This window comes from Canis lupus, chromosome 5 (assembly GCF_003254725.2).
Source record: "Canis lupus dingo isolate Sandy chromosome 5, ASM325472v2, whole genome shotgun sequence".
Taxonomy (NCBI): Eukaryota; Metazoa; Chordata; class Mammalia; order Carnivora; family Canidae; genus Canis; species Canis lupus.
This window is the reverse complement of record NC_064247.1, coordinates 46,787,859-46,805,007: the sequence shown is the minus strand read 5'-3', so window position 1 is coordinate 46,805,007 and position 17,149 is coordinate 46,787,859. Positions and strand designations below refer to the sequence as shown.

The 17,149-nt window shown below is 33.9% G+C and overlaps 1 protein-coding gene across 14 annotated transcripts in view; it reads right to left on the bottom strand.

Moving 5' to 3' along the window:
- Positions 1-17,149, bottom strand: part of LOC112647155 (integrin subunit beta 3 binding protein) — a 70,158-nt gene that overhangs the window by 19,206 nt on the left and 33,803 nt on the right. For all 14 annotated transcript variants that reach the window (XM_035715748.2, XM_025427921.3, XM_025427917.3 and 11 more), the window contains 2 exons: positions 14,158-14,293; positions 5,408-5,477 (listed from right to left, as the gene is read on the bottom strand). In XM_035715748.2, coding sequence (XP_035571641.1) covers positions 5,408-5,477; positions 14,158-14,293 — 206 coding nt within the window. The remainder of the gene's footprint in view (positions 1-5,407; positions 5,478-14,157; positions 14,294-17,149) is intronic.

The window sequence follows — 17,149 nt, the reverse complement described above, 5'->3', positions numbered from 1 at the left end:
AGTGACAGTAGCCAGCAGCAAATTTCCAAGAGGAAGAAAAGCCAATGCCAGTGAAATATATATTTTCCTTTCAGAGTACAAAGGATATAGAAGTTCACATAAAATATTAATGTGTAGGTGTTTGTTTATAAATGAGCTTTATTGACATGTCACTAACTGCTTGTTGTCTGGGGGAAAAAAAATTTAAACCTAGAATATGGAACTATATTTTCCTGTTGGAAGAATTCTTATATTTAAAACTTGCCAAATTGATTAACAAGGTATCATTTTAGGACATATACTAACAGAAAAACAAAGAATGTAAAGGAGTATACACTGTATGCCATCTTTGTATAAAAAGAGAAATTGAAAAAAGAAATGAAACAACTTAATTTTATAAAAATAAATAAAATGTAAACCAGAAACTAATGAATTTGTTTACCTACAGGGAGTAGATAGGAAAAATGAGGCAGGGAGTGACACTTTTCTGAATATACTTTTTTGTTAAGTTTTGGCTTTTAGAACCATATTAATGTTTGACATCATTTAAAAGATTAAATTTAAAAAGATGAGAGAAAAAAATTAAAATTGAATACAAACAGAAGCAAGAAAACCGAACTATTTCAAATGAATAATTCTTTAAAGAAAGAACTAATCCAAGTAATGTGGAGAAAAAGGAACCCTCTTACACTATTGGTGGGAATACAAACTGGGGCAGCCACTGCAGAAAACTGTATGGAGGCTCCTCAAAAAGTTAAAAAGAGAACTACCCTATTCTTCAGTAATCGCATCACTGGGTATTTACCCTCTAAATACAAAAATATTAATTCAAAGGGATACATGCACCTCTATGTTTACTGCAGCACTATTTACAATAGCCAAATTATGGAAGCAGTCCAAACGTCCATCAAATGATGAATTGGGTAAAGAAGATGTGACATATATAAACAATGGAGTATTATTCAAAAAAGAATGAAATCTTGCCATTTGCAACAACCTAGATGGAACTAGAGAGTATAAGGCTATGTAATATAAGTCAGAGAAAGACAAATACTGTATGATTTCACTCATATGTGGAATTTAAGAAATAAAACAAACAAGCAAAGGAGAAAAAAAAGAGAGAGACAAACCAAGAAACAGATTCTTAATTACAGAGAACAAACTGATTTTTGCCAGAGGGGAGCTTTGTGGGAGAGATGGGTGAAATAGGTGATGGGGATTAAAGAGTACAATTATCATGATGAGAAATGAGTAATGTTTAGAATTGCTGAATCACTATATTATACACCTGAAACTAATACAGAACTGTATGTTAACTAAACTGAAATTAAAATAAAAAGCAACAATAAGGGGATCCCTGGGTGGCGCAGCGGTTTGGCGCCTGCCTTTGGCCCAGGGCGCGATCCAGAAGACCCAGGATCGAGTCCCACATCGGGCTCCTGGTGCATGGAGCCTGCTTCTCCCTCTGCCTGTGTCTCTGCCTCTCTCTCTCTCTCTCTCTCTGTGACTATCATAAATAAATAAAAATTAAAAAAAAAAAAAGCAACAATAAAGAACTAATCCAAGTAGTTATGAACATAGTAATTTGCCTATATACTGTCAAATTAAAGTAAAAAAAAAAAAAGACTGCAAACAAATCTTGAATGCTTTGCAGGTTTGTTTTTAACAGTGCTATGAGTATAGGAATTCTGAAACTATTTTGTGTTTGTGGTAAGATTAAGCAAATGTGAAAATACATTGCTGCTGTTAGGAGTCAAAGACACAGACTCCATAGCCAGCATGGGGCTGATCTCATGACCCTGAAAACGTGAGCTGAGCCGAAATGAAGAGGTGGCACAGACTATCCACTAAGCCACCTAGGCAACTCATCCTGCCTGCCTGTTTGAATTGGAATGTTTTTCTACTCTTGAACTGGGATTTACAGCATCAGCTCCCCTGGTTGTCAGGCCTTTGGATCTGAAATTGAATTACACCACTGGCTTTCTGGGGTCTCAAACTTGTGGATGGGATGAGAGTTAAGCCTGTGTAACTGCATGAGCCAATTCTTAACAATCAATCTCTCTCTATATATGCAAGTATATATATATAACTCATTATCAATACATTTTAGTTATTTCTTAAAAGATTTATTTATTTTAAGGGTAGCCCCGGTGGGCCAAGCGGTTTGGCGCTGCCTTCAGCCCTGGGTGTGATCCTGGAGACCCAGGATCAAGTCCCATGTCAGGCTCCTTGCATGGAGCCTGCTTCTCCTCTGCCTGTGTCTCTGCCTGCCTCTCTGTCTGTCATGAATAAATAAATAAAAACTTAAAAAAAAAAGATTTATTTATTTTAGAGAGTGTGTGTGCATGCATGTGAGTAGGGGTAGGGGCAGAGGGCGAGAGCAAGATAGAATCTCCAGCAGACTCCCTGCTGAGCATTGTGCCCAATGACTTGGTCCCACGACCCTCAGATCATGATCGGGGCTGAAATCAAGGACTGGAAGATTAACCAACTGAGCCACCCAGGCACCCCAATACATTTTAATTATCAATAACAATTACATCAATGCCATCTTATTATCATTAAATATTATATTTTATTAATACCTTATTATTATGTTATTACACATATATGTATCTGTGATTGGTTCTGTTCCTCTGGACAATCCTAACCTATACAATTGCCAAAACAAAATACAAAATGCTATGATCATTTAAAACTGATGTGCAAATAAGAAATGTTCAATTTCAGATTTTAAAAAACCAAGTCTTTAGAATGGCTTTACAAGGTAATAAAAGAAATCTAAACAAATAGAACAAATGAAGGATGTATTACAAAAGCTAGTAAAATAGCTTTATTGAGTAGGATTAAGTAATTTTATAATGAGTAGAAAAAACAATCAGCAAGCCATAATTTTTATCTATTGTAAAATATCTTGGCTTGTCCTTAAGTTCACTTATTCTAGTATTAAGTCATGGAGTGATATATATAAATAACTGGGATCTTTAGAAATAAATATTGAGAGAAATTAAATAAATACAGGCAAATTCCTAAGTGAACCATAGGTTCTTATTCCCTTGCTACTTGAAAGCTCACTGCTAAGATATCTGTTGTTAAAAATCTGGAGCTGTAAGCAAATTGATGGGTTCAGAAGAATAAGGAAGGGAAGAACCTATAAAAAGTTAGAATAGCTTAAGTGGAGCTGACTGAGGGGAAAGCAAGAGTTAAGTTTGGTTGCTTACATGGTTATCACTGTTGTCCAAAAACATTTCCTCCTTCACTGTCTACTTTTACTTCTAAGTTTGTTATACTTCATATAATTATATCAGAAATTCATTTGGTTTATTTAGCAGGTATCTGCTTTAATTTTTAACTTTTTATTAATTTAAATTCAATTAATTAACATATAGTATATTATTCGTTTCAGAGATAGAGGTTGATATTATTATTCAGTTCAGTGAATCATCAGTCTTATATTACACTCAGTATCTGCTTTCAAATATAAGATTATACATGCCTCAAAAATTGTTACTTGTCACTTGCTCTCCCTGTATGTCCTTTTGTACAATTTGAGATTTTTCTGTGTGTATAGAATGCCAATTTTAAAATGTATTTAATAAGTTAAAAAGAATGCTTTCCTTTTTTGGGGGGGGGAGATTTTTTTTTTTTTTTTTTTTTTTATTTATTTATTTATTTATTTGAAAGAGAGAGAGAGAGAGGGAGAACAAGAACCAGTGGGGGGAGAAATAGAGGGAGAGAGAGGGAGAATCTGAAGTCGACTCTGTGCTGAGGCAACCAGACTCAAACTCAGTCTCATAACCCGGAGATCATAACCTGAGATGAAACCAAGGCTGGACACCTAACCAACTGAACCACCCAGGCACCCCAAGAATGCTTTCCTTTTAATATCTAGTTGATATTGGCTTCATTGAAGAAATGTGAACTTTACTTAAGGGAAGGAAGGTGTAGTAATTTACAACAAAAATATTAGTGGGACAGGGTGCATGAAAATATCTGGAGTTGAGGGAAATGTGGCTAGGAAAAGTATCTAGTAAAAGTAGATAAAGGGGGTATGATGATATAGAAGATGTCAAAAGGAAATTTCTTTGAGAAACTCTTCCCTTTGTCCCTGTTGTACTCTAAATGGCACTCAATTTTTATATATTTTAATCTAGACTACTACTGATTAATACTATAGTTCAGCTATATTATGAGAAAGAGAATTCTGGCATTATAACCATAAATTATAATAATATTTGTATGAAAAATGCATTCTGATTTTTAAAAAATTTGAAACCTAACACATAACCTATTTCTAAGTTTGGAAAGGTATATTAACTTACAACATAAGACCAGAAGTTCCCAATGGGAGAAACTTTATTTTCTTCTTTACCTATCCATCATATTGTGTGGCAAACAGTTAATATAGCTGAAAGGGTAAATGAGCTGAACATATGAACTACTTTGAAAATTTAACCCCCGTTCTGCTTAATTCAATTTTCCAGCCTCAATGAATAAATACACTATTCTTTCCAGATTATATATGGGAAGTAGATTTTTATAGATAATATCTTCATTCAAGGCAGCAATGGCTGGCCAATATGAAATTAGGTGGGTACTGGCATATAAGCCTCCTGAGTTCCTCTGGATCTCTTACTCTGTTGGCTTCACTGTGTTCCTAGCTCTTGAACCAACTATTTGTTAGGCACTATGTTACCAGATGATAGATTACTTTTCCATCTATATAAAATCTGAAAAGGTGTTTTCTTCAGTTTTATCTTAAGCTGGTCTCTTATTCATGGGCTGGGAGACTGTACTCATGAGTATTAAAATTGAGATATCACAGGGGCTTCTGAGTGGCTCAGTCACTTCAGTGTCTGACTTTTGGTTTTCGCTCAGGTCATAATTTCATCTCAGGGTAGTGAGATTGAGCCCTACATGGGGGCTAAGTGCTCAGTGGGGAGTCTGCTTGAGATTCTCTCCTTCCCCCTCCCTCTGCCCCTCACCCCACTTGAACTTTCTTTTTCTCTTTCTCAAATAATCTTTTTTTTTTTTTTTAAGATTTTATTTATTTATTCATGAGAGAGAGAGAGAGACAGGCAGAGACACAGGCAGAGGGAGAAGCAGTCTCCATGCAGGGAGCCCAACAAGGAACTCGATCCCAGGTCTCCAGGATCATGCCCTGGGCTGAAGGTGGCGCTAAATCGCTGAGCTACCCAGGCTGCCCTAAAGAAAGAAATCTTAAAAAAACATTAAGATACCATGTATTATGATCACATGAATACTGTAAAACACATCACAAAATATTTTACTTCTTAAAAAAAATGTTTTAACTCAGGTGTATTTTTAAAATTCTGCAAATAAATTACTTCTCTTAATTTATCACTTTAAGAAATATCCTTTTCTTTCAAGATACATGTATTTATGATTTCAAAAACAACAGACTTACTCATTATTGTCTTTTGTTGTAGATTCCTTCCTTTTGGTTAAACTGAGGTGGTTCAGTTTTTTCCTCTTTTCTATATATATGCAATAAAAAGAAGAACTTAAAGTTAAGGGGAAATTTGTCAAATTCTAAATAGAATTTAGATTGCCAAAGTTTAAACAAAAAATAAAAGGGTAGACTAATGAAAGGGAAGTAGGAAAATAACAAGTATCCTGGAATTTGCTTTGGGAATCACTATTATCAACTTTTCAATAGCTATTGTTTTTATTTCCCAATATCCCAATTTTTATTCATGATGACTTTATACAGAAAAAAATCTTTACTAGATAAAGGATACTTTCATCAAATATATATATTTTTAAATTTTTATTTATTTATGATAGTCACACACACAGAGAGAGAGAGAGAGAGAGAGAGAGAGGCAGAGACATAGGCAGAGGGAGAAGCAGGCTCCATGCACCAGGAGCCCGACGTGGGATTCGATCCCGGGTCTCCAGGATCGCGCCCTGGGCCAAAGGCAGGCGCTAAACCGCTGCGCCACCCAGGGATCCCTCATCAAATATTTTAATAAAAAATGTCATCTTAAAGTTTCCACTTTGTATTATTTCACCCCTATTTTTTGCCTCAAAGTTAACAAGGAGTCGGTGATATTAACATCTACAAAATAGTGAGTTTCCAGTGATGTCACGGTAAAATAAATTTGATAAATGTGCTTGACTTTAAAATGCATATTGAAAAAATGCATAATGACTTAGTAAATTCTTGGAAAGATCCTCTGTGTGAGGTTGAAATGTAAATTTGATTTTATAGCTCTAGTAGGATATGTTTGCACTTACTGGTGGTCAAATAGATAATTGTTTTATGAGCTCTCCCTTTCATTGGTTCTACTGTACTTCATACTATAGTACACCATAAAATTTAAACAATTTGATGTATAATAAGTATTTGAGGACATATTAGCAAAAAGTTTCTTAATGGCTTATGTGTACTGGCCTTTAGTAAATGTTTATTCAATGAATAAGCAAGCAAATGAATGAATAATCCAAACTTTTTACTACTAATGAAAAAAAGTCCAGAGAAAAAATTTTTTAAAATGCATCATTGGTGACAACCTCCTTACATTTTGTATTTTCATGTTGTTCCATTTGTTCAACAACTGGCACAGGAACTATTACTTAACTCAATGTCCTTATTCTTCACAAAGGAAAAACAGGTGAAATAAATTTTTATTATTTAACCCCATATACTCAAAATACTATATTTTAACACATAATAATATAAAATTATTAATGAGGTCATTCATATTCTCTTTTTCACATGGCCTTTGATATCTGGTGTGTTTTAAACTTGCAGCACATCTCAAATCAGATAAGCCACATTTCAAATGCTCTATATGTATATGTATAGGATAGTATAGCTCTATGTAATACAGCAGGAAGATCCAATACTTTTAGATGAAACCGAGTACACACACACACACACACACACACACACACCAGAAACCGAGTACCGAGTACACAGATAACACAAAGGCAATTTCTTTAAATTTTCAAATGTAATTTATTAACGTATTAATGTCTGGAACAGACTTTTCCAATGCTGGTTTGTACTTTTTTCTTCACTTAATTTTTAATCCATTACTCTTACTTGCACCTATTACTAGAGAAAAAGCTTATTTAAAGTATATTTTCTGGGCAGCCCAGGTGGCTCAGCGGTTTAGCGCCACCGTTGGCTCACGTGTAGCTCTTTATCACATGTTAATTGTGGGGGAGGAGAGACCGAGGGAGAGGGAGCAAGAGAACCCTAAGCCACAGAGTTCAATGCAAGGCTCAGTCTCACAACCCTGAGACCATGACCTGAGCCAAAATCAACAGTCAGATGCTTAACTGACTGAGCCACTGAGGCACCTCAGTAACTGGAATACTCTTAATGATATATTAGAGTCCAGTCTCTGCTAAATGATCCAAATGTTATTCTCAGAGATATTAAAACTCCTATTTAACAGTTGGAAAGTATATTAGAAATATAAGTCCTTCCATGAGAAGATCGAGATTAATGCTATTAGGCTATTGATTACTTTTTATAGGACAAGATATCTGATCCCCTTACAATAATAAAAATGTTTCAGCAGGCATTGAACACCTGGTGAAAATTCAAATAAAGCATTCTTTTACTATTTCTCACCTAACTTTATTGACTAATGGTTCTAAAATGTGAAAATTAATTACAGTTAAAGGAACAAAATATTTTAATATTTAATTGTGGAGCTTTATTGAATGCAAATAGCATAGCACAAAAGTCAGGAAATTAGTATTAACCTTTAGGCAAAGATTTTCTGAGAATAAGGTTTCATGTGTATCATGGGATTTCATATCCAGCTTGATTTTATTTTTTGAGAAATGGATTTTAATAGACTTTTTCCTCAGAGTTCTTTAAAATCATCAATAAAATATTGTTACTGTTTTTCCCTTTAATCCTTTGTTAAATAAACTCTTACTATTGGAATTTAAGGATGTAGACGAGTCAAATAATGGAAAGTTAATAAACAAGAGTGGTAACTAGTACTTTGGCTAAATTTCTAAAGCACAAGTTTTTCTCTTTTTAGAATTAAAAACTATTTTGAATAATTTAGTTATGATACTGGTTTTGATTTTTGGGTGTTTTTATTTTTTTGGTTTTTTTTTTGTTTTTGGAGAGAAGCCATAAGATCCAAAGTAACAATGAGGGAAATTATTGTTAATCAGTTTCTGAACCAACTTAGTGATATTATGAATATCAGAGAACAGAAAATATATATTTTTAAATATTTTATTTATTTATTCATGATAGACACAGAGAGAGAGAGAGAGAGAGAGAGAGAGAGAGAGAGGCAGAGACACAGGCAGAGGGAGAGGCAGGCTCCCTGCGGGGAGCCTGATGCTGGACTTCATCCCAGGATCCTGGGATTACAACCTGAGCCAAAGGCAGATGTTTAACCACTGAGCCACCGAGGTGCACTGAATTGGTCACTCTTATTCCCATTTTACAGATGAGGAAACATAGGGCACAGAATAGCCACATAACTTACCCAAGCCCTAAAGATAGTAAGCGGCAGAGTCAGGATCTAATGCCAGTCATCTGGCTACTAAGATTGTTTTCTTAAGCAGGATGCTATGCTTCTTTAAACAGGTTTAGGCTGGTATGATGCTGCTTCTAGACACATATAGTTTATAGCGGGTATGCATCTTAGGCATCATTTGGTCCCAAACCAAAAATTATGAGTTGAGGAAAACCTTGACTCAGAGAGGTTCACGTGATTTGTCTAATGTATTAAACACTGGTTAGTAATTTTTTTCTAAAAAGAGTTATTGGGAGATAAAGTTGCTGATAGAATGAAATGAAATCAAGGAAGAAACCAAGAGTCTGATGTTCAACCAACTGCACCACTTAGGGATCCCAAAATCATATATTCTTTTAATTAACTAAGTTATTATTTTTAAACAAGAGTGGAGAGTGAAGAATCTCTTTAGAGGATCAATTCATGAAAAATAACAATGTTAATGGTTCCTTTTTTTAAAATTCAATACCTTTATTGATCCTATGGAAGAAATGTAATATTCTTAAAATATTACCTATATTATTGAATAGAAAGGTATCAATGAGAAAATTGGAATTGCTTTTTAGCTACTAAAACATTAATATTTAAGAAGCAGAATGGTAAGTTTTAAAATCTTTCACCCAAATTAGATTGTGGACCACATTAAGAAGCATTTGGCTCATATATCTAACTGCTCATCATATATTTAAACTCATAGTAATTTATCAGTTCCTTAGAAATACATATTGTCTGTTCCTTCTCTCACTTAAAAAGAGATCAATCTTGCCAGAGGTCTACCATTTGGTTAGTCTTTTCAAAGAATCTGGTTTTGATTTTGTTACTTTATCATTGCCTTGTTTTCTATTTAATATTTTCTCTTTATATCTTTTATTTCCTTTCTTGTATTTTGTGGGATTTGTTCTATTCTTTTTCCATCCTTCTAAACTGAATGCTTGGCTTATTTGTTTTCAATCATTATTCCTTTCTAAATACATGCATTTATAAGCATAAAGTTTCCACTAAGAACTCTTTTAGTATAATGCAGTGTTTAGGTGTAAAGTTTTCCTGTGTTTTCTGCTGTCATTATCAATCAATTCTAAATATTTTATATTTTCCATTTTGATTTTTCTGAACAATGGATTATTTAGAAGGCTCTAGGTTTCCAAACTTGTGGGCTAAAATTTTTAGAGGGCTGCCTTTTTTAATTTTTTTTTAATTTTTATTTATTTATGATAGTCACAGAGAGAGAGAGAAAGAGAGAGAGAGAGAGGCAGAGACATAGGCAGAGGGAGAAGCAGGCTCCATGCACCGGGAGCCTGATGTGGGATTTGATCCGGGGTCTCCAGGATCGCGCCCTGGGCCAAAGGCAGGCGCCAAACCGCTGCGCCACCCAGGGATCCCAGGGCTGCCTTTTTATTGCTGATTCCTTTTGTTTTTTTTTTTTTTAAATATTTATTTATTTATTCATTCAGAGAGAGCGAATAGAGAGGCAGAGACACAGGCAGAAGGAGAAGCAGGCTCCATGCTGGAAGCCCGATGCGGGACTCGATCCTGGGTCTCCAGGATCACACACCCCGGGCTGCAGGCGACGCTAAACCGCTGCGCCACCGGGGCTGCCCTTATTGCTGATTCCTAATTGCACAGAATTTTGGTTGAGAATGTGACAGCAATTTTAGTATGTTGAGACTTCTTTGTGATTGCAAACTGGTTATAGTTTTGTAAAAGTTCTAGGTCATGCTTTATCACGTGCTGGGTATCAGACTTGTTTGACCACAGCTCATTAGATCACGTTTGCTTAGCTGTGTTCAAATTGTTTATAGCCTTCTTAAGGTTTTATCTATTTCATCAGTTTTTGAAGAGGTACTTTAACATTTTCTATAAACTAGGGATCTGTGAGTCTCTCTTTGTAATCTGGCCCTATTTCATTAGGTTTTATTTTTGTTTTAGATGCACATAGTTTCAGGATTTTTTTTTCTGGTAGTGACTCTTTCCTTCTCTCACTAGGTAAAGATTCCTATCATCTTCAATAAGGCTTTTTGCCTTAAAGTCTATTTTGGTCTATACCAATATTCTTACACCAGCTATTCTTTATTTTTTTAAAGCTAATACATATTTTTTCTCTCCCTTTACATTTAATTATCCTATGTCTTTTTTTAAAGACTAAGTAATAATGATATCAATAAAAACAGCGGAAATATGTATTGGAAGCCTACTACACGCCAGGCACTGTTCTGAGTGCTTTCTATATATTACTTTATTTAATTCTCACAAGAATTCTGAGTCAGATATTATTATTTTCCCCATTTTTTACAGGCAAGTAAATTAAAAAAAAATTACAAAGTCAATTAACAGATACTCTTTTCTCTAAAGATTATAAGAATCTTAAAACACTTTAGCTCCTTTCTGTTCCCTCATCAATATTCCATGCCATTACAGCCTATTTGCTTTTAATCCCATCTCAAATTGTTTGTCTTTTGCTTTATAGTCAGCAGAATTTGTAGTCACATTTCTGTAATTAGACTTTTTTTTTTTTTAAGATTTTATTTATTTATTCATGAGAGACAGAGCGAGAGGCAGAGACATAGGCAGAGAGAGAAGCAGGCTCCATGCAAGTACGCTGATGTGGGAGTCGATCCCGGGACTCCAGGATCAAGCCCTGGGTCGAAGGCGGACACTCAAACGTTGAGCCACCCAGGTGTCCCTATAATTAGATTTTAAATTAAATTTACTAACATGTTTGCTAATTTATTTTCTTCACCATTGCTCTTTGTATTCCATTCCTTTACCTGAGGCTCAGTTTACTTATATGAGGTTCGTTTTTTAGTAGTCCCTTCAAGGAGTATCTATGAATGGTAAATTCTCTCAGACTCTGTCTGAAAAAAATCTTTATTTATTTCATCTTCACTTCCTGAACAGCAAAAAAAAATCAGTTGTGATTTTTAGTTGGTATTATTCCACTTCCTGCTGGAATCTGTTGACACAGATGAGAAATTCACTATTAGTCTGTCATTCCCTTGTAGGTTATATGTCTTTTCTCTGGTGGCCTTTAAAATTTTCTTTGTCTTTCATAGTTTATAGTTTTACTGTGATATGACTAGGTGTGGATTTATTTTCATTCATCCTGCTGAGACTAAGTATGCTATTCCAACCTGGAAATTCTCATCTTTCCTTAACTGTGAAATTGAGATTATGAAAAATTGATAGTCCTTTTATCTTAGAATACTGCCTCAGCCCATTCTCCCTATTTCTTCCTCGTGGAACTCCTATTTGACATATGTTGGAGCTTCTTATTCTACTCATCATTTCTCTTTATGATTTTATCATATTCTCCATTTCTTTATCTCTCTATGTTATTACATTGCTACAGTCTGGATGATTTCTACAGATCTAATCTATTGTCTAATTCTCTAATACTCTCTTTGACTATGCAAATTTATTGTTTATCCTTCTACTCTAGTTATTAATAAGTCTGATGCATCCTTCCTCTTTACTGAAAAGCATAATAGTTTGGAGAAATTTGATAAGGGGTAGGGGAGGGCAGCAATATAATGATACACATACAAACATATATAACAATGAGAAACATATATGACGATAAGTAAATAAATATATATCTCAAATGTATGAACTGGAATCACTCACCTCATTTTTGGCCCACATATAGACTCTAAGTAGAGGGAAGACATAGAAATAGATTTTTCTTTCTTTTATAAATACGAATGTATTTAAATTTAATACTAAGTCACCTGTTCACATAGTACACAGTTCAAATGTATATAGAAAGTACATATAAATACCTAGAAAAAGAGAATTCCAGAAGGAATATAGATTGAGAGACCTTCAAGTGCAATGACCTTGTGGCAGGAAGGAGTTTAACATGATTGATGAATAGCAAGAAAGTAAGAGTTATTAAAGTAGTGTAAACATGGGAAGGGTAACAGAAAATGAGACAGACGAGATGGTCAGGTATTTGATGATGTATGGCCTTAAAAGTCATGATATGGTTTTAAATTATATCCTAAGTGTAATGGGAAGTGAATTGGACCTAAAATGCCCTTGAAAATGCTATTTAAATAAAAGTGCTTATTTCAGTTGCACCTTATGTTTGTACAATATTTAAAAACTGAGAATTGTTAATAGAAGTTATGAGATCATTTGGAACTTAAATTATTTCATAAGAATCAGGCTTTCTTATTTCTAAACATGTACAAGATGAAATATTAGGACAAGCAATGTAATGATTACAAGTGACATAATGTGATATAAGATCCTAGAGAATTCTATGTTGAGACTTTTGTATGTGAGACATATATATCAGAGTGTATGAAACATATATATATAGTTTAATGAACCAGTGTAACCACTATATAAGTTAAAAAATAGAATATTACCAGCACCCCAGGAACCCTTGCTATATGACTTTTTAAAAAAGAGCTTACTTAGTACAATAATATGTATAATTATCCACTTAAATGTCAACCGGGATCATGTGACTAATCTTTTTATGGGCAAAAGGAATGTTCCCTTAAGTCCATATTTAATTTCAATATGGAAATCAAGTACGTATCCACTTAAAATCTATTCATATTTCAGTATAGAGATGTGCCATCTCTAAGGCACTAATTTTTAATTTTAAACAAAGGATATATTAAGTGTATTAAAAACAGATAGAGCTTGAAGAAAATGTATACATCTTCATACATTTTTGTGAAAGCAAACCTAATAGTAATAGCTGTAAGATAAAAAGCATTTGATTAAAGTAAAATAAAAGTCATTCAAAAGTTTAAGATCTCATTATGGGTTTCATTACAACAAATTAGGTAAAATGAGATTTCTTTGTTTCTGTGTAGCTTCTAGTATATTCTTAGCACTCAATAAATGTTAAACAATAAAATATGAATTAGGCTAATCACAGCACATCTAAAATATATTTTATTAAATTTGAGCCTACTTAGAATTTTATATTATAGAAACTTGACATGTCAATGATTCATGACCTTTTATAATATTAAAAATTAAATCTATGAAATCTAGATTCATATATCTTTTAAATAAATATTTTAGCAATAAACTACCAGAGAATAAGAAATATATATTAAATTAAACTAACAATATTTTTAAATAAACAATTTCATATTAAAATTAGGTTATTCTTTAGTGGAAAACTGTAAGTTTTTTGCAAATGTATTTAAAATAGTAAAAGAAAAGAAGGTAATGAAATATAATAAAAGCAGGCTATATAAAGATAAACGAAATGTGGATAAAACTAAATGGACAACATGAATAAAAATAACATTTAGAAGTATCTCTCTTAAACTGTAGTACAGCAGTACCTGAATTATATGCTCTTCAATTTATGCACATGATGGATAGCTTGTTAAGGGGTATATCTGTAACCATTATAATTGATAGTAGCTGAAGGCAGTCAGACCATAATTTCTATTTAATGGATGGGATAGTAAGAGAACAAAGTCTGCAGTAGCATTTTAAAATAAGTACCTAGAAAGTTTACATTTATATCCAAAGTAGCACCTATATTCTAGCCTTCTTTACATCAAATTCCTTAAGAAAAAAGAAAAAAATAAGCTGCAAGATCCATAGATTATTAAATAAAAATTCTGATTTAACCAATAACTAGAAAAATATTACAATAAATGGAAAAGAATGTTCAACTAACCGTTTGATGGTTCATTTTTGTGCTCTTGTTCTTCAGAGCTTGCAGAAGCACCAAATGGGCTCATTTGACAAGTTCCAGTTGTTGGAGAATAAGTTCTAATACTTTTCTTCCTTGTGATTTTTGAAGAATTAAATGACTGAAAATAAATATTTGAGACAAAAATACTTATGTTTAGTTCTTTGAGAATGCTTTTAAAACTTGCAAAATTCAAACCAGTATTATTTTCCTTGCTCTTTCTTTTCAGATTTTAAATGTACTCAATTATCACCTTTGTAAATAAACTCAAATATCACTTTGTAGATATTTCAGCTCTCCACACTAATTAGGGCATCTCAATTTGATATTTGTGAAAATATAATATTAAAGGTTTACTACCTTCTGAGATGGTATTTCCAAACAGTTTAGAGATGCTGACTCTTCCAGTTTTATCTTGACTTTTGCTGTCTGCTAAACCTGAAGTATAATTATGGAGCCAGGCCAAGAAAACTCTCAGAAGTTTCTTAGTAAAACCCACAAGGAAATCCTAGGAAGGGTAAGTGCTTTCTTAAACGTTCATAAAGTTGCTCTGACACAGTGACTTGTCTCAAGAATAACCAAAATAATGTTCAAATGATGGAGTATGACATTTAAAGCCCTTGAAAATTTGGCCTTTCCTTCAGGATATCCCCCTATTCTCTCTGCAGCTTTCTCCTCCGTGTTCCTACACACCTTGTGCATACCTCTTATTGGAAACTACTGTCTTCAATAAAATTAAAAATTATTTTAATAGTTTTTATATTTCTGTCTGCCCCATTAAAATTTGAATTCCTGAAAATAAATATTTCTTCATCTTGTACCCTAAAAGTAAAAAATGTGTGATGAATGAATGATGTAAAAGGAATAGTCCAGGGATCCCTGGGTGGCGCAGCGGTTTGGCGCCTGCCTTTGGCCCAGGGCGCGATCCTGGAGACCCGGGATCGAATCCCACGTCAGGCTCCCGGTGCATGGAGCCTGCTTCTCCCTCTGCCTGTGTCTCTGCCTCTCTCTCTCTCACTGTGTGCCTATCATAAATAAATAAAAAACTTAAAAAAAAAAAATTTAAAAGGAATAGTCCAGTAACCTTGGCCAAGCCACCCTACTCTGAATTCATTCATTTGTTCATTAGTTAATTAATCTAATATGAAATGACACCTGTAGTCCCAGTCACTTAGATATGCACACTTCGGCCTCAGCTCATTCTGTGATCCTAGGCTAGAATGCCTTTTCTTTCTTTACCAGGATCAAATCTTACTTTAGTTTAGGTCCCATTTATGATCCAATTCCTCCAAACACCATTTATCACACTATTAATTGCTTGCTGTTCTGAATTCCTTTTAAACTATTTTCTGTAATGCTTACTAATCACCCAGCACTTGCTAACTAATGTGTACAAAGAAAGAGAACAAATTGTTCTGGCCTCGTAAACAGCAGAGAAGAGATCTAATAGTAGTATGAGTGCTACAAAAATTGAGAGGAAAGGGAAAATCAAAGTGGGCTGTAATAATCTTATAGAAGGATTCTTGTGAGGAGGAAGGGTGAGGCTTAGATAAGCAGAAATAAAAGGTGTGAAAACCTGAAATCTAGAAGTGCTACCAGGCTGGATTTGGGGGATTAAAAAAAGGGTCTGATGGCTTATGAAGTTGCCAACGTTGTAGAATTAAACTTTAGTTTGGTAGCTGACTTGAAATTGTTATATAATTCTCCACTGTCAATGATTCTTTATTTCTAAAACACCCTGGCAGAAATAGTGGCTGTGTCACCTTTTACAATAATCTTGATATTAGTTCTAGAATCTATAGCATCAATTTTTTTTTTACAGTTAAGGTTTTAAATGATAAATACTTTTTTATATTGGGGAAACAGAAGGCTTTCCATTCTTTATTTTATGTATCCATAGTAGCCACAAATATAACCAACATCTTTTTTAAAAATCAAACTGTAATATCAAGTTCTAACTCTAAAGCAATCTTTTTGTAGGGTGAAAAGGTTTTAAGTCTCTTTATCAGGGGTTATTATTACCTCTCCATCTTGAGTTCTCACCTGTTTATATGTATTCAGTCATAAACTATGACATTTATCCAATCCTACCCTACCTTTCCAAGAATTTATTGCCCAGAACTATTTCACTGTGTATGTACAAGAAATGAAAGTCACTACACTAATGTACATTTATGTCAATCTGTTTTCCTATTTTACCAAAAAATTATTTTTTCAATTGCCAGATATCTAAACATTACAACTATAGATCATACATTTTTCTTTGAAAGCCATTTTCTAGCTTTCATAAGTCTGCGTGTGCACACATGTGTGTGTATTTTTCCCCCTTCACCTTAAAATACTGAGCCTTCATGGGGGGGGCGGCGGGGAGAGAAAAAATACTGAGGCTTCTCTTCTGCTTTCTATTTTTGGCCACCTGTGTTGGTTAAAAGGAAAAATATGTGTCTACAATGACTATACAAAGAGGGATAAATGAAAATCTACCTTCCCCCACTATCCTACTATATGTTCTTTAGTAAATAACACATTTTTATGTATCTGGCTACTGATATACAAAAAGGCATAATCTTACTTCTCTAAGATTTTTCCCCTCAAAGTTTTATCAAGGTCCTCTAACTTTAAAACCCCAAAGATGCTTAAAAATGATCCTAGAACTTATGTAATCCACAGCAGGAACAGTTAAAATTGGGATTTCAGGGAGGAGTGAGCTACTAATTGAGAAGTCCAGCCTTCTTTCCACTTAGCAATGAGTACTAGCTCCCAGATCCTTAGAAAACAGAGGAAGAAAAGGTGAGAAGACTAGATTTGGCCAGAGAAGGGAAGGAATTCAGGATGTGAATAAAATTAGGGAAAGGAAAATCAGTAAGTCACAATTCTATAGTAATTTATAACTGCCTGTAATATTTAGTGACTCCTTAGAGGTATTTAATGTCATTATTAAAAAAGGATTCTATGATCAGCCCAAATATCACTGTAC